The 18,997-nt window shown below is 37.1% G+C and overlaps 1 protein-coding gene across 2 annotated transcripts in view; it reads left to right on the top strand.

The window, feature by feature from the left end:
- rab6ba (RAB6B, member RAS oncogene family a) overlaps positions 1-18,997 on the top strand; it is a 69,854-nt gene that overhangs the window by 28,687 nt on the left and 22,170 nt on the right. For both annotated transcript variants that reach the window (XM_030132391.1, XM_030132392.1), the window contains exon 2: positions 10,299-10,357. In XM_030132391.1, coding sequence (XP_029988251.1) covers positions 10,299-10,357 — 59 coding nt within the window. The remainder of the gene's footprint in view (positions 1-10,298; positions 10,358-18,997) is intronic.

Here is an 18,997-nt window from a genome sequence, read left to right as displayed (position 1 = left end):
TGTTGCATTGTTGCTCTAACATGCCAAAAACATGATACATGCAAGGTTTATACTAAACCAAACTTTTCTGGTGCTGATGATAAAGCTTTGAGTCGGACTGTCACAATCATTTCCCTTAATCGTGATCATCGTCTTCAATGAGCTGCATTAAAACAGGTGGATAAAACTGACACTGCGTCCCTTGAGAATCAGCTGGTTCTATGTCCACTTTTTGCAGAAATGGAGTTAAGCGTATCAGGACATTCTAAAACCATTTTTTATGTCCCAAAGTTCTTAGCTCCAAGCTAAACATCTACACACACTCACACCTAGAAACATTTAGTTTTATGTCCTGAGTGGCGCTCGTTTCAAATCAGGTAGTTCTATGTCCAAGAGGACCCAATCAGGGGCCATACCTGGATCATGTGACATTCGCTCAAAATAGATGTATGCTCAGAAAATACATGGAGGGGGTCTCAGATTGACTGAGACATGTTTACTTTATGCCGTTGATGCCTAAGTAAGGCATTTTGATACTGGTAAAAGTTTTAAATGATTGGTCTGAACAGGGCTATCATGTAAATAGTTTTGTTTAATGTTTGTTCAAAGTCGTTCAGTGTTCAAATTTGGCATTTTTAGACGGGCAAGGCTGTCCCGGAGTCAGGTGTGAGAAGGTGGCTCATTGATAAACTTGTGTATTTGATAGTCATTTTATATTTGAGTGTATGAGGCATTTTGACGCAAAATTTGGCATTTCTGGATAAGTTTTATTTTTCATACTTTCATTCTTTCATACTAGATTTTGGTCAAGTGGCCAATATTGTCCCGGCCTCAGGTTCAAATGAGAATTTGGCTCATTTACAGACTTGTCATTGATTTGATGTAATCATTTTATCTATGAATGTATATTTAATTTCTGCATTTTATACACTTTTTTTTCCTAATTTTTTATTTTAGAGATTCTGGTCAAGTGGGCAATGTTGTCCGGTGTCAGGTTCAAATGAGACTGTGGCTCATTCATCGACTTTTATCTATGAGTGTACGAAGAATTTTCAATACTCATCAATCCTCAGTCTTAAAAAGGTCGTTCATGATGTTACACATCATTTGCCTACATTCCACAACTAATTATCCTGCCTTTGGGGATTGAAGTATGGCTGGAAAATGGTTGTTTGCCATGAAAACTGAGTTAACACAATTTACTCAGGTACTCCAGGTGTCCTAACACATTTATTCACCATTCTACCTTTAATGAAAAAGGACAGATGTGCTCATTTTAGTTGTCAACCTTAAATAAATGTGGATTGGAAAACACTAGCAAAGGATGGTTTTTTATGTTGCATTTTGTGACATCAGTACAAAATACATGTAATCACTGACTAAAACATTCTTAATTTGTTCATAACTTTTTTGAAAACAACTCTGGTGGACATAGAACTTCCTGATTTCGATCATAAGTGAAACCTGTAAAGGCACCAGGTCCTATGTTGGACATAGAACTTGTTGACCAGGGGCAACTTACATACCTTGGAATCAGAAAGTTCTGTCCATTTTTAACTTCTTATATCTCTAAGCCTATGGAGATGTAGGACATGTTAACAATATGTTTAGGGTACCTTCCACAGTCAACACTATTCCACACAAAAAGATGATTGATAACTCTCCAAATATCAGAGATCAGACAGGTGAAATTTTCAAACTCTGTTTTCTCAAAATGAGGAAAAGTGGACATAGAACCAGCTGATTCTCAAGGGACGACTTGTCATATTTCATCACTTTTTCTACCTCATTTTCCACTGTTTAAGCTTTCTCTTGTGTTCCACATTTCTCTTTTTGATGTAGATCTGAAAAAGTTTGGGACATAAGGGGAGGATGTCACAGTGGAAAATGAAGTAGGAATAGTAATGTAATATGACATTTATCATAAACATTTGCTGCTCTAAAGATTTGCATATATATTTTTCCTCTTCTCTTCATGATGCATTTCTAAATTTTTTTTTTTTTTTAATTTATGTTTGTACTGACTCCTTCACTATCAAAACAATGTTTAGTAAATACACTTTCTTCCATAATCCACCTTCAGGAGAAGCCTAAGTGTCAGGGACCGAATGGCAGTTCAAAAGTTATCATAACTACGCCAACTATCAATCACATATACACAAAGATGACTAAGTGTAAAAATACTGTTTTCCTCTCAATTCTTTTTAGTTTCCCAATATTAAGACTGTTTCAATAATTATTTTGTAAGCTAGCATTACTGACCACCTCTCCATTTAAACACATTACACATGTGATTGAGGTTGAGGGAATCATAGAAGGTGCAATGTTACCTCCTGGCTCTTCTTCAATAGGTATAAAAGTATAAATGAACTTTTAGTCTCATACTAGTGGCTTCATATAAACAGAAGTTTCAGTTGGACATTTGTTGATGTTAACTATATTTCTAAACTAATGATTGTCTTGGTAACCTACATCTACAGATAACAGCCTGACCACTGATTTCTATATTGAGGACTGTTGTTTTTTCTACTAGAAATCTCCTCTGCTCCTTTACATCAGAACAGTGTGCAACAGCAACTAAAATTCAGTTAGCTAAGGTCAACAAATGACACCATCTGGATGTTATTTCATTCACTGCCTGTGTTTGGATGGAATTAGTTTTAAAGATTGAATTGTATTTAAAATTTTTAACTTTTGACCTTTTTTGAAAATTAATGTACTTCATGAAGCCCCTGCCCTGTGTGAACGCATCCTGAATTAAAGTCGGTTATTGCTGTTATCAACCACTATTCTGGATTTTACTTTTCTGTCTGACTAAGGCTGGTAATCATTTAAATCCTGTCTTAATCTCTAAAATAGTGTTCAGTGTTAATGGTAAAGAGGATCAAAGGCTTACGAGGGGAAACATTCTGAAATGCAGAGCTAATTCTGAAATGTAATCAAAAATCTGCCTCCTTAATGACTTCTTTTTAGCCTGACAGAATATTTCCTAAATTATTACAGCCAAAAGCGTAACCAAGCTTCCTGCTTCCACCCCAGTTATTAAATTCACACAAACAGACCTGCAGTTATATCTTCACATGTTGACAAAAACTGGATAATACATGGTTCAGCCTTTTAGGATCAGGAAACAGCTGTAGTTTGTATGATTTCTTTTTTTGTTCTTTTTGATGTCTGACTTGTATTATTCATTGCATTAAAGGGAGGTTGTGGTGGGTACACGTTCAGAAGAACTTTAGTGTTTCTTCAGACTGAGTTTGTGATGTGCTCTCCCACATACCCACTCCAGTTAGTGGAAGACGGAAGGACATGCTGTCTGTCTCTGACTTTTGAAGCTTTGAGCAGTGACTAAGAGGCACAGGGAGTGCTGTGTCATGTTGCTCAGCAGCGAAGGAGGATGAGTCAGCAGCGAAGACCGTGGATCAGACTGTCCATCTCAATGTTCTGCTCTCTCAAACACTGATGTGAAAGCATGTTCCTGTATTACGTTAATTAGTTTGTATTAAGGCTGCATGATTTCATGAACAAAATCATGAAATTGCAATTATTGTAGCTTGTTTTACACAGTATAAATCTCTGCATGAATCCAGGCTCTCATCACGCATACACACATTGGACCTTTAAATCATAGCCTTTTCAGAATAAGTGCACAGGCTAACATTGCAATTGCAAATTTGATTAAAGATCAGGGGGGAAACACCAGAATGTGAAGTTACACTACCTCCCTCTGCAGCTCTAAACACTAAATATACCGATGATGAGCTGATGTTGTTTCATGCTGATGTTGTTTCGTGCCAGTATGGATAAGTGACTGCATTTTTCCGTTCGACCAAACAGGGAATAGACTTGTAGTTAAGTCCAAGCCACATCTAATTGACTCTTGATCCGCACTTTGTAATTGCAGCCGTCAATCAGTTATTTATCCCCCTACCTGTCTGAAAACACATGTGAATGGCAAACATCAGGGTGTTGAGTAGATTTTCTTACAGCCTAAAAATGCAAAAAATGAATAGATGTTAGGCTAGATCTTGTGTCCTCTCAGACCACTTGAGTTAATGTATATTAAAAGATAATTGTGGTAGTTTAACCCAATGATGCTTAAAAACTATCAAGTAGTCTTTCCAGTGCAACTTTAGTTGTGCAGCTGCAGTTAATATTGAAATTTGTAAGGATGAAAATCAAGCACTGTTCTTTACTCTGTGATGTTAGGGTATTGGCCTCTGAAGGCTGAGGAAGCAAACCAGGCAGCTTTCCTTTCCTATCACTGTGCCTTCCAAAAAATCAATGTATATCAAGTCTGCATTATATTAAGACTATTTTGACTACTTGACTTTGCTGTCAGAGTCCATTGACCAAAGCAGAGTCTTAACCAAATGGGAGATGCTGGCTCTTTTGGATCCAAACTAACCCACATCTCTTACGTTGACGGAATAAACCTACAAGTTAAAACATGCAAGTCACATAAGCCCCTTTTACACAGCACTTCCTGTTACGGGAATATTTCGCCTTTATTCTGGAACGACGTCTGTGTAAACAAAACGGTGGAATCATTTGGTCCCACCTTTATCGCTGCTCTGTAACACCTCTGGAGGTAGTAACAGAGCCATGATAAAGGTGGAATCATGATTCCCGAACACTATGTAAAAGGAACACCCCTTCTACAGCCAAGGTGTGACGTTTTGATGACAGCGACCCCCGCGCCTGAAAGACAGTCAGCGCAAATGGAGGCACTGGCATGAATTCTGCGGCTGCCCTGGGTGCCACAGCTTCGTGCCACTGGTGCTGCGGCTACATGTCATTTTCACCTGTGGCACGAAGCCGTGGGACCAGCATATAGCCATGTCAGTGTCTCCATATGTGCACTGTACGCTGCACTGCATCACTGCCCCTTTGATTCTAGAACGCAGGTCCGCTGTGTCAAAGTCCAGCCTGTCACACCACTCCTTTGGCTTGGCTGTGTAAATCAGTCAGTAGTGGGTAAAAGGTGAGATCACCATCATGCCTTTTTTCCGGGATCTCCGTGTAAAAGTGGCTACAGTAACACACAACTGAAGCAGTTGAAGCCAAATAAGACCAGCAACTCCTCAGCTATCTTGACATAAAAATCACTAGATTTGCAGGGGAGTCTTGTAGAGAGTGGTTCATGGCTTCAGGTCCCAGTTGGAACAAGCTGTCTAAACATAAAGGTAAAGCCCTGAAAATATTCTTAATGTAATTATAGTCTAGCTTTTTGACAGTGACAAATTTTGTTTTTGCAAGCTTCACCACTTCACATTTGTTTTTTGTTTTTCTTTTTTTTTCTATGCTTTTCTCTTTGTGAAATACACTGCAAAATAATTATCAGCATTTTATGAGTTTTAAAGATTTTTACTGTCAAATTAGTTGCATATTTGTAGAGTCAGTTTGTTGTACTGTCCAAACTTTAAGCTACATCTGTAGTGTGCAATTAAGCACAAAACAATTTTTGTAGGCAGCCTTTTTGAGGAGGCAGAAATGCATTTTGGGTGGTGCTCATGTCCACAGCCTTAACTTTCTGTGCTTAATACTACAGAATGAGGCATTAGACAGATGGTCCAAGATTTCACAGTAGTTACAAGACTGTCAAGTTTAATTAATTATCGTACATTTAGATTTTGAACCTGGAAGATGGCAGAGCTGAGCAGAAAATAAATTAATTTAACTGTACTTATCTACAAATGGGAAGCTTCTTTTCCCAACTGGATCTCTGAGATTAATTCAGCTCATTCAAACAATAGATAGTTAAGCATTTGCATTAGATTGTAAAAAAAACATTTCCAACATACAATATAAACAGGTTAACACTGTCCCACATTGGAATTTGGGGTGAATTTGAGATACTTTCCAACTTTTCCAAAACTAGCATATAAACCCAGGCATATGGGGGGAGTTTCAATAGAACAAAGCCCCAGGGTTTTTCAGGACTCCACACAGTGTGTCTAAATTGAACTGTAGGCAAATGGGGAATACTGGTTACTGGTAACTGCTGTGAAAGCTACAAAATAACATACATGTATTCTGGTCTTAAGTGGATTTAGGAGTGAAATGCATGAGTTACTAGCTCAAGTATTTGGTTTTTAAGGTTCCCAGAGACCTGCTACTGGCCATATTGAGGGGTGTTGCCTGAAGAAATGGAAGAAAAGAAAAAACCTGGATGCCAAAAAGTAGCTCAAATAGGCAGCTCAAAAGGAAACTTCGTCATTTGACACACTGCAGTCAATAATTTAAAAGAATTTACTCAGTGGAAAGAAAACTTTGATTTTTCTTCAATCCGAGATGCACCCAGGAATAAAGTCACTGTTATATATGTTGTGTTTGAAGAATCAATTAGAAAAAATACACTTGAGTCAGTACTCGTCCATTTTCCACTCTATAGAAGAAATTTACTCCCTCTTACATTTCTGCTATTAAATCCTTCTAGAACCCTTTATATCTTACACGTCAGACATTTAAGAATAAAATCTGGAACTATTAACAACATTTCACCAGAATGTTATGGAGTTGATGTCCACTGATGTACTGCCAATACCTAGCAAACAAGCGAAACAGTTGCGAAGCAGTCAACATGACACTTCTTAGAATTTTCACGTATGTCGTCAGCCTATCGTGTAAGATAGAGATTCCTAGACTCTTTAAGCTTGAGATACACAATAGAAATGTATCATCTCCCAAGATCCAAACTTATGAATATCCATTATGATTTGCTGCAACATCTAAATTTTTAGTGTTTGCTCTACTATCAAAATAATCTTAAATAAATACACTCAGTCATGGCGACCAACATAATGTGCACAGTTGTTTCACTGGCAACTAAAATGAGGTTGTAAGGATGTGGTGAAGCCAGGATTTATGAACTTATCCTTGTATTTTGATTTCAACATCATTCATGTGACCAAGTCTGATAGGATCACAGAAGTCACATTCAACATGGAAAACAATTCACTTTGCTCTGCCACTTGGTGACCCAATAAAAACAAGTCTTGTTTGGTCTTGTTTGGATCCTGACCCTAGACTTCAGAAAGGCAGATTTACTAAACAGCTCCAGCAAAACAAAATATCAATGTAATATGGAATATTTTTGTTTGCGCTGTCATTAGCAGCACTAAAGATTAATTTTTATATTGTCCAAAAACCTGTTTACCTTGTTCGTTGCTACTTAAAATTATCTCAGATTAATTGTTAATTGGTCTGACCCATATATAACCAAACAGCAGACCTATTTTTAATACTCATGTCTTTGAGTTTCTTACTGTGTTATTTGTTGACACTTGATATTTTTTATAGTTAGTTTTACCTAAAAATATTCCAAATTGCCCCTTTAAGTTCTACTTCACTGTAGACTTTTTTTTGGGTGGGATCCTGTGACTGCAAGCGTGGAAAAATGGGGTTGAATTAGTTGAGAGATGATTAAGTAAAGATTTCAACCAGGCCATGACTAAATCAGTGGAACATGTTGATTTAGTTGATGTGTGTATAAAAATTAGGACAGCTCCAAAGCTAAGTGCACTAAATGATGTATTGATAAATTAGTATGAGATCATTATCATAATTAGCGGCTACACATCAGATCCTGCCTTGGAGATAAGGAAACCATGTGAAGGTGCAGGCACATGCAATTAGTCTGCTGTCTGATTAAAAGTCTTTGTGTAAACAGTCACCCATTTGATGAGCTGCAAATTAAAAGCAGATTATGTTTGCCGAGTCAACCGGTGCACTTTGCTACAGTGCATTTCCTTTTGTTTTATTTATTTATCAATAATTAAACATTTAAAGCCTTGAAGGGACATGAGAAAGTCAGTGTCTTTCAGTAGCTGTGTATGTAGATGAGTAGATTTAGCTCTTAGTCCTGAATCAATAAGATGAAATGTCAGTGTAATCAGTGTAGTTTAGCTTCTCTGTGGAGTCTGTACTGTAGCACTTTGGACGAGTTCCACTGGACTTAGAGGGTTATAAGATACCAGCTCTCAGCCAGCCATCTGCACTGCTGGTTAATGGATATAAAAGGAGGATGTGATTGATTCCAGCCACTGTGCCCATTTGCTTTGCCCCATCACACTCATTAATAAAACCACTAAGCAAAACAAAATCTGAAAACCGCACAAGCCATTTGTCAGTCCTTCACCCCCATCTAACCAGCCCTCTTTTCTTTAAGTCATTCATTCTGCTTTCTGATCCTAAAATGATTAATTAATTGTCAAATTGATATGAAATTAGATGGTTATTTTCCAGTCATTTGTCAGTTACATAGGCTAAATAACATGCCTGTGTAATGATCCTCTGCATTTTAATGCCATTTTTCTTCAGAGCAAAGCATTGCATTGAATCACTGCACTGCAAAAAAAAAGAAAGAAAGAAGCAATATCTTCTGAGACATAACCAAATTATCACATATTAAAAAAAAAAATCAGCCAATGGTCTTAACACATTTAGATGCAGATTTCTTACAACAAAACTAAAAATCTAGCTACAAAAATATTAAAACAAAAGAAAACCAAATTGCACACATTATTATCTGGAATATCTTTTCAAGATAAAGTGAGAAATGAAAAACACGCACAAATCATTGCTTTTTAAAATGGATTTACTTGAAATTCTGTGCTTAAGTTACCAATACCAACATAAAATTCTTAACTCTTCCTTGTCCTCATTTTCATTTTGTAACCTTTATTTCACCTGGAGGCCCCTTGAGAATATAATCTGTTTATTGAGGAAGGCCTGGCTAAGTAATCACACCATTATATACATGCAAACCTTTCCACACGCCAGTGTGTAAATGTATTCTCAGTGGAGTATATTATGGATGCAATAGAAATGTGGTTATACAAGAGCAATGTTAATAGGATTTTCCCTACCACTATTCTGGGTATTACTTTGGCCAAATAATGCAAACCTAAAATGGAAACTAAAACGGAGAACATAAAAACTAACTACATTGTATTTCTCAGAATATAACAGTTGCAGCTGATGCCCAGTGGACTACTTTAGTTTTTTGTTTTTTTGTTTTTTTTTAATGTTAGCAGTGGTTTTTAATATCTGATTTTTCAAATCTTGTACACAGATAAAATATTCCAAAATGATGGAATGATGGCTGGTGGCATTAGATATTTTGTATTAAAATAAAAACTGTCAAAATGTCTTGTGGGATTAGCTCAAAACCTCCCATGCATCTGCGTAAAGCCCTCATTTTATAGGACTAGAACATGCAACACATTTGTACGGGTTAAGCAAAGACTGTTTTTATTGACAGTAAGCAGGGTCTGTTTTTTATTGACATTATGTCCTGGATCTAATGCTAAGAGTCTGCACCAGAGAAGTACTGAGCCTGTTGAAATGTAGAAAGATGTTCCTTAAGGTCATCCATCCCATCATCTTTTGAGATGTTGCTGCCTTCTGATTTTGCACCCCAAACACTCCCAACCTCTTTAATTCTTGTCAAAGAAATAGGAAGAATAAATGTATGGCGGAAACAAAAAATGTTGTAAATCACAAAGATGTTAATTTGCTTGAGACTAATAATATCATAGGACCTCTGTGTTTCCTAATATAGGATAGGGAATAGGGAATTTGGTGGAATTTTTACTTCAAAATCATAAACATCCTTTAGTTATTACAAATAATCACAACTCCACAGGTAAAAGTAGTCCCATGCAAATATCAATTAAGTCTACCATAATTTTTGGGAGGTGTGAGGATTAGTCAACAAATGTAGTATTTTAGTTGATTCCACATCACAAAATGTAATACTGCTTTACCCAAGTGTATTTTGTAGTTTCTTAAACATTACATTTTGGTTATTGACCTGTAAATTGTTTACCATGAATAAAGAAGTGAATTGTTCATCTGCACCACACTGCTTCAGACTTCATCAGTTAAACCAGCACTCAGTGGCATTTCCTCACAGCTGCATTTAAGTGCATTTTGTCCAAGGTGAAATGTAGCACTTAAACCTTTCAGTTTGTGTAAAAGATGGTAGACTTTGGCCTCAGGTTTGTAGTTTTGCTGTAATTCCTGCCTTCACAGCTCATATCCCTGATTTTAATATATTAAATTGGAAATGTTGGTATTTGCAGAACAAATGTAATGGGGGTACGACAGCAGCACTGTAATTACACATGGACCCACTGCCACCGCTGACCTCTGTGTTACCCTCACACACAGTAATGAGCTCCCTGGGCAGCAGTAGCAGCCAGGCCAGAAACCATAACCACCAATCCTGCTGCCACATATATTGAGTGTTTGAATACAGGAAGTTGGCCAATTCGCTGCTTCTCATTTAATGCTCTCTTTTGCTTCTCTTGCAGTTGGAAAGACATCTCTGATCACACGGTTCATGTATGACAGCTTTGACAACACATATCAGGTAAGTGCTGTAGATAGTTTGCCTTGCCCGGATTGATCAAACTGTGTAACATACAGCACTATTTAAATCACAGAAAAGAAGAATTAAGCTGAGGAAAAAAGTAGTTGAATAATGTGTGTAATGAGGCAGTTATAGCCACCGTAGATGTGAAAACAGACACCTTTGAACTGAAAAACATCAAGAACACTGCTCGCCCTCAGGCAATCACTATTTCTACCCCTGTTCTCTCGGGCAGCCTAATCTCTCCCGTCATCCTAAAAACAGAATTTTGCTTCTGCAGCTACAGCACTTACAGAGGTCTTTGTAAGCATCTGCAAAGGCCCCTTAAATAAAACTGAGGTATTATTGCTTTATAAGCAAAAAGAATCTACTTACACAGTAATAAAAAAGGAATTAAAAATAAATCTCACAAAGCCCTGCTTCTCACATAGTGCATGTTTGTGTATGTCTGCATCTTTTAGCTCAATAAAGCCCTTTATTGAGAGAATGTACAGGGTTATGAGTCTGTGCAGTGTGTGAAAACAAAGCAGATCAACCTAATAAATACTAACAATCGATATGGAATGAAAGAACTTTTTGCCAGTTTTCTATTATGCTAGAAAACTTTAGTAGGTCACACTTGCAATGAAAAACATACATTTTTAGCCACATCCAGAAGTCTAATCCCTTAGTATCTCAACTTTACAATGATGATGTGCTGATTTTATTCAAAAACATGATTGAGTTTAAGGGAGCATTTCCTTCATGCATAAAATTGGCATGTCCACTAGTAGGTCTGCAGAGTTAATAGTCTCCTGCCTGGTTCTTCTAAGACCTGAGCCTGCTGCTCCACTCCCAAAAGCACAAGTGTTAATCAGCCCAGACTTTGAGTCATCTTCAGAGCCTCGGGTCTTTTTTTTTTTTTTTGTTTAAGCTGTGCTTCCTTTTTACCTCACTTCTTCCTTCTACGTAGATATTTTCTTCCTCTTCTGTTTAATTGTAATATTTGAAAAAGGTTTCCTCCTGGTGAGAGAGACAGTTTTAAGAAAGTTACATGGAGTGCATGCTTTTCATCTTTTTTCAGTAAGAGCTAGGAAATGACTAAACTGTTAAAACTATAAGCTGTTAAATACATGGATAGGATCAAGATAAAGAAGGATGGTCACAAGCTGTAAAACAGATGAGAGGCTTGTATGTTTTGCTTCAGGGGTGACATCAAGCACAATCTACAATATTTGTTTAGATCTCCATTACCTTTTGCATAACAGCAGCTACTGTTCCTGGTGTCTTACAATTTACATGGTGTTAATACAAAAACGCTGTCACCACAGTACATTATCATAAACTCACTATACACATCAGTACAGTTAGAACAACACAAACACAAAAGATAATAGACCAACTCTGATTAAAGCCATCATAATCAAAACAGACTAACAATGTCTCTGACAGTATGCTCATAACATGCATATGCATCCAAACAATGTTTATTCATTACTAAATATTGTCCTGTATAATACTATATATTGAAATAATATAGTTTTACTTTTTGGCAAAATGAAACAATCTGCAGCAGTGTGATATAGCGAATGCATGAGTGTGCTTTTACAGAAGAATAACTTAAAAAGTACTAAATAATACTATAAATACTAAATAATACATGAAGTCGATGAAGATGATATTAGAACTTTTTTTTTTTTTACAACCTTGTAGTTTTAACTGAAATCTCAGACAGACATTCATACTTTTTTTTTTTTTTACTTTATATTTATTGTTTGAATTCTGTACAATACAAACATAAGGGACATTTGGGATACATCGACCATAAAAAACCTTTGTGACTAACAATTGGTTTTAGTAATGTGACGTTAAAATAAAAATTGTCCATTTATCATGACACTGCTCTTTTTGAGTCTTCAATCTATGGGTCAAAATCTCCATCTCAAATATTCTATTCACAATTTATAGCCAGTTGTTAGTTGTAGGTGGTTCTAATCTGCACCATTTTTGGTAATAGCCTTTTTACAGGCTGGCATTCATGCTTTTTAACAGCATTCATTCTCAAGCTACAAGAAAGAGCAACATCAGCTGCTTTATTTGGAACCATTTGCAATTTTCTGATATTATTTGATATACTGGACCAGACTGCTGAATAATAATCCATGTGAGACAAAACCAAAGCTTGTAATCCTTGTTTGATTGTTTGTAGTGTAAAGTATTTGAACATCTCTTAATAACAGACAAACTGTCATTTTAGTGATGAGTATAGTGATGTGTATATGTTTATCTGTGATAATGTATTCTCTATAATTCCCAAAAAGTGTCATTTATTCCCCCTGTTTTTACCCCTCTGCCAACTTCTGGCCAAAGGGGTATTGTAATCGCTTTGTCGTCTGTCTGTTCATCTGTCTGTCCATTTAACAACATAATCACATTATTAGAAGAATGCATTGAGATATCGGCACCAAATTTATACTGTGGATGCGCCTTGGTGTGGAGAAGAAGCATATTGAATATAATGACCTTGACCTACTTTTTCAAGGTCAAATGGCCTTGTGCTGTTATAATATCTGAATATTTTCAAATATAAATATGTATGTAATAAGTTATACACAAAGACGATCTAATCTGAATTATAGGGCAGTAGCTTTCAACAGAATCTTACACTATATTTGGCTGAGGGGTTTTAAAAATGTGCAGCACGTTATGTTATTAAAGTGTAATTCATACATTTCTGCTCTAGATCTGCTCTAGTTTCCAACTACCTGATGGCTGACATGTGGCTGCTCAACTGGAATATCAGATTTAAGGGAAAACAACCTCAGTAATAATTACACCACTATCATTTTTACAGTTAGATTTATGTTCACTCCCAAATTTGTTAAGTTTGATGTTCAGGTAGTTGGGTATATTTACTTAGGTATACATTGATACAGTCCAATAAAGTCAAAGTTAATTTTCTCAAGTGCTGAATTTGTTTTCAGGGTTATTTTTAGATTGCTGATTAACTGTCAGTTCACTGAATCAAACTACTGTTATTTTATCAGCCTTTAAAAAGCCACTGTTGGTTAACCTCAAGTCTGATTCCCACATTAGTATTCTGTTTTTAAAGAGAATAGATTTTTTTTTTTGTTATTTGAGGTACATTTCTCTGCAAATAAATCCTCAAAATGACATTTTTTTATTTAGAATTTGGGATAATTTATTTCCACAGTAAACAAAAATGTTACTTGCTTCAGGTTGCCTCCTTGTGTTTTCTGTGCCTGAACAGTGAACCGTTTTCACTGGCCTTCCTATGTCCTCCTAACACCAAAAGAAAAAAGAAAGCAAGTCTTTATTCTTCAGTGTTCACACATGTTCTCAGCTACACTGTGCTGTAATGAGATTTGGAAGGCTCATTGTGTGTGGATTAAATTGTCTGTGTTAGCTCAGTAGTGCTGTGCTTTCACTGTTCTGCTGTATCCTCTTCTCTTTCTACACTAAAAGACGACAGAGCCAGATACTTCACACTGACTGTTAGGATTCATGTCTTTTGTGTTGTTAAGCTGCTGAACCTCCATGATGCATGTTGTACACCTTTCCTTTAACATCTTATTCTCACAGGTTTCTACTTTGAACATGTTATTTGGAAGTCTTTGAGGAAGCTTTCGTTTAGTTTCTCTTCTTTTCTCTTTTCTTTTCTCCATTTCAGCCCAGTCTTATGAGAGAAGTGTCAGACTACCACTAGCTTAATATCTTTGTTAGTGATCTCTATAATGCACTTGTAAATGTGACACAGTCATTTCCTGCATAATTTTCAGAGTGTAGGACCATTACCTATAGTGAATTTGGGCATCTAATAATAATGGATTAGATTTATATAGATTACATGAACGCATACTCAAAGTGCGTACAGTGGATCCATTATTCATTCGCTCTCACTCTGGTGGTGGTAAACTACATTGGTAGCCACAGCTGCCCTGGGGCAGACTGACGGAAGCGTGGCTGCCAGTTCGCACCTATGGCCCCTCTGACCACCACCGAACATTCACTGGAAGCAAGGAGGGTGAAGTGTCTTGCCCAAGGACGCAACAGCACATGGACTGAGAAGGATTCGAACCGCCAACCCTTTGGTTAATGGACAACCTGCTCTACCATCTGAGCCACGGCTGCCCCGTCTATTGTCGTCTGGAGTCTGTCTCGCTCCAAGACCACTGCTGTTAATGTCAAACCTGCACATAGTTGGATAAATGATAGCTTTGGAATACAACAGTCAACAAAAACAGTCAAGTGAACTCATCTCGAGAAGTATGGGGTGGGGGGGTATTAACATGTAGCATTTGTTTCCATTTAGTTCTGATATTTTGTTTCAATTTAAAATCAGTTAAGTAGTTTTAGTGTTGATGATAGTCTTTTTTTGTAATTATATATTTGTGCAAGACATTCAGAAAAGTAAAAAAAAAAAAAAAAGTACAAAATTGGCAACTATTCTACAAAAATTGTTGATATAAACACAAATATGTAAAGAATCGACAAACTAGGGAGCCTTAAGTGCAAACTGCGAGTAATTCTGCATCTGAGGTGTCTGTTCATACATATTTACTAACTGTCATCTATCAGGTCCTGTTAGAAGCATCAGATAAATGTTTTCTGTGAGGAGCCGTGCACTGTATGGTTCTCTTAGACTGCTTTATGCCTCTTGGCCAGGGGTTACCCTTAGTTTCAGGGGGACAAAGGCTGGGTATTCTTTTCTACCCTGTCAAGGCGAGGTAACCTAGCCTTCCTGCAAGGTCTTCAAATGGACTCTTAAATCTGTGAAATTTTATCTCTTTAGAAACGGTTTCACTTTTCACTACAACACATTTGCTCTTGTCTAACACACAGTCATTCATCTAATGGCTAACTTTCACCACAACAATGCCAAACCATAGACCATATATAAAGAAGGATGACAAAAGATTAACAAAAATGTTTGTAGTTGTTACATTGTTCTTAACGACAACAAAAAGTCAAATGTCATTGTTTTGAAGGCAGCAAGGTTTTCTACAAATAGACATCTGCTTTAGCCTGATGGCGATGACCCTGGCTTTTCAGTCATGTCATCCCATCTGAATTCGGCAGGCAGAGTGCAGGACTGATAACATCTGGTTATTTAGCAATGGCTCCGTATGCTGTTTAATGTCTCTGCCCCCCACAGCTACATAGACTTGAGTCTCCACATGGTAACACCAGGAAGAATATGAACATTAGGTGCCTATTTTGTTTGTTTATAAATAAGGTTAATACAGCATCTAGATTAACCCTGCACACATAAATCAGCCTCATTATTAGCTTCTCATAGCCACCATCTAGTTTATAGATATCTTTTGCCACAGATTAAAGCCACAGTTCTGTTTGTAGTGTGTGTGTGTGTGTGTGTGTGTGTGTGTGTGTGTGTGTGTGCGTGCGTGCGTGTGTGTGTGTGTGTGCGTGCGTGCGTGCGTGCGTGCGTGCGTGCGTGTGTGTAGGGGATTAAGCAGGTGTGCGACTGACCCGTGCTTATGCGGCAATCTCCAGCTGCATGGTTAAAACCTGTGTGACTCCTGCCTGCCAACACTAGCAGAGGCCAGCTAGAGCCTGCATGGTAGATGGTCATAAGGTCAGAGAACTCAGCTGCATACAGGAGCAGCTCAACTAAAGTTAGAGTTAACAGGTTCCACCAACAAGACTGTAAAATGACTGTTACATATGTTAATTCCTCAATAAGTTTGTTGTTTTACCAAGTCAGTGAACTAGTGATTAGCATTAGCTCCCGTCTGACCCCCCAGGCTCCTGTATTTTCACCACTTTTGCCCACTATAGTCACTTCTGGTTCCAAAAAACCCAACATGGTGCCAGCCAAATCACAAACTGGTTCCATCCACTAATGACACAGTTTATTCACTATTCTAATACTTGTCATGAACTGTCCCTAGATAAATCTCATTTCTGTATTATTCTAATACTTTTCATTCTTTGCACCCCAATATGATACGTTTGTTGCCATACCCTTTTTGTTTTTAGATACTTGTCATTAAGTGTACCCTGATATGTGTATCCTATTCTGATACTTTTGATTCTTTGTACTCTGATATGATTTATCTATACCCCATTCTGATACTGTTCATCCATGATAAACAGGTGGGTGTTTGTCTGGCTTTGACAGCCCAGCAGGGTGCCCACTCCCCCACTCTGACAGCACTGGGCATCAGCAGCTTGATCACGCACTTGTTTCCTTGGCGATGCGAGCTAAGCACAGTGGACTAAGTCACAGAGTCTGGCATGAAGACAGGATGTCATTTAAAGTCCTGCTTTATTCTGCTAACATGTCAATAAAATGCAATGTGGATTGTTATACATTTCAAAAATAAAACCTAATTTTACTAGAGAAAGTGATATAATGATATGTGTGTAGTAGATTTCGGCAGCAGTAAGCAGTAATTTTTTGAAATTTGTTAAGTCCCTTTTAAACCAAATGAAGCTTTGAACATTTGGGTCACCCGAGAAATTACTGCAAAAACTGCTGCTCTGATCTGGAGTTATATTATTGACATAATAGTGCAGTTTAAAGCACAGTGACATTTGAGTTTTTCTAAGAGGATGGCAAAAGGTGCTGTAGGCTCTTTCTGGTCCCAGTTTTAAATATAGAAGCCCACACAGACAGCTATACATGAAAAGATTAGATGAGGAGAAATTATTAATATACCTTTTAAATTATTAACCAGCACATATCTTTAGAAGAAAGACCTTGGCTCTCTGGACCATTTTGCCAGGGACCAGGGCAAAATGCTTTTAAAACTGAGAAATTTGACTGAAATGACATCTTATCTGTCACTTCTGGTTTAATAAATGCAGGCAAATACAGAGGCAATGCATAGTGACAACATCAGTGTGCTAGGCTTAAGATTTTTTTTTTTTTTTTTTTACTTTTAAATTCATCATTAAATGTTGATTTTTAACTCCAGAAAAAAAAATCAGGAGACACTGTTTCTGCTTGTTGCTAAACCTCTGTGAGGTTTCAGAGCAGAAGCCAAACTACATCAGTACTCAAACATGGGGAATTTCTTATTAGGCCCCACACTTGACAAAAACAGAATGATTTTGCAGGAGGATCATTATTTCATCTTGTCAGCTCTGTGCTATGACAGGGTTGACACTTTAATTGCTGCCCTGAGTTCCTAACCCTATGTGGGATATCTCACTTGCTATCAGGGAGCCATCAAGAAAATGGACATTTCAAAATAAATGGAGAAACTACAGATAGGTTTTAGAAAATGTGTAAAATATCTGGCTTAAAATCTACTATTTACTAATGAAAAACACTGTGTCCACATACCTAAACAACATAATAATTAAACTGCCAAAACAACACATCATTAGGTCAATGAAAAAAACTGACGCAAACAGATGCAGGTGTTGGATAATGAGAGAAAACACCTCAGACAGTGTTAAGAATGTACAAAGTGGGATACGACAATTACATAGTTAAGGTTTTGTAGGTTTAAGCACAACAGACCATGGTTTGGGCAGTCACATGACGACAGGTTGACACAGTAACAAGTATAAACACATAGACACAGTTTCCCAGACAAAAGTCGTAGGATTTGAACACTGGTCTCCTGTGCACCACAGGTTGTTATTCTGTATGTGTGTATGGTATCTACGAAGACTTTGTTCCTATATGATTATGTCACCAGTCCAGCATTCCTCCATCTTCTCACTTATGTGTCACAATATGACAATTTGTTCATATGGAGCTCAATTACTAGATGTCACTAAACAACAGGATGTAAGTACAGGTCATAATTATCAGTTACCTCAGCTACACTAACAGACATATTCACATTGAGAGGGTAATATATATTATTTGCAAGAACAGAGTCAGTGCAGTGGATTCTGAAATTAGCTCCACAGTGGTCTTATTTTCATTGCTGCAAATAGATAATAAATAAAGGTAGGAGTTAGACTTTGAATATTTTGAAGTGTTTGCCATGTTGTGTTGCTGCTTTCATGTAAGTGAAGAGTCTTCAAGCGCTACTGCTCCCTCCAAGACTTTTCAAGGTTCTCCATCTGGAAGGGATGCTGCTAAAGTAACAAGACCTTGAGCCATAGTGAGCATACTGACATTTACTCCCAGCAGTGAATTTACCACATTTATGTAAACTTTACTGCAAAATATTAACTGGCTCTGCACAAGATCATATGCATTTAGTAATATATGCAGAGTATAAGATTTGTAACTATACAGCGTGCTGTATTGGTAACGGACCAATAAGTGTTGCTAGAGAAGATTCATAATTGGTCTGTTTAACTCACGTTAGTCATGTCACAAAACATGACAGGCACATTTTAAGCCCACAGAGGACTAATTTAAGACTAACTCAAGCTTCCAGCCCTGATGGCAGAATGAGTCACAGCAGCAGCAAAGACAAAAGGCTCAGTTCTGACTGAATCAAAGAGAACATTTGAAATCTTCACATTTGAAAAGCTGAATAATAGCAATCATTGAAAAATAACTTCAATAACAAAATAACGATTATTAAATATCAGAGTTGTTTAATGATTTCAGCTGTACAGAAAAAACAGTGCATAATGAATAGATTTGATAAGATTTAATATGTGTTATCTTTTTTATCCTTCCAAATTCCTTTTTTTGGGGGGCAA

The sequence above is a fragment of the Sphaeramia orbicularis genome, chromosome 4, assembly GCF_902148855.1.
Source record: "Sphaeramia orbicularis chromosome 4, fSphaOr1.1, whole genome shotgun sequence".
Classification (NCBI taxonomy): Eukaryota; Metazoa; Chordata; class Actinopteri; order Kurtiformes; family Apogonidae; genus Sphaeramia; species Sphaeramia orbicularis.
The sequence above is the reverse complement of the archived record's forward strand: the minus strand, read 5'-3'. Positions and strand labels throughout refer to the sequence as shown.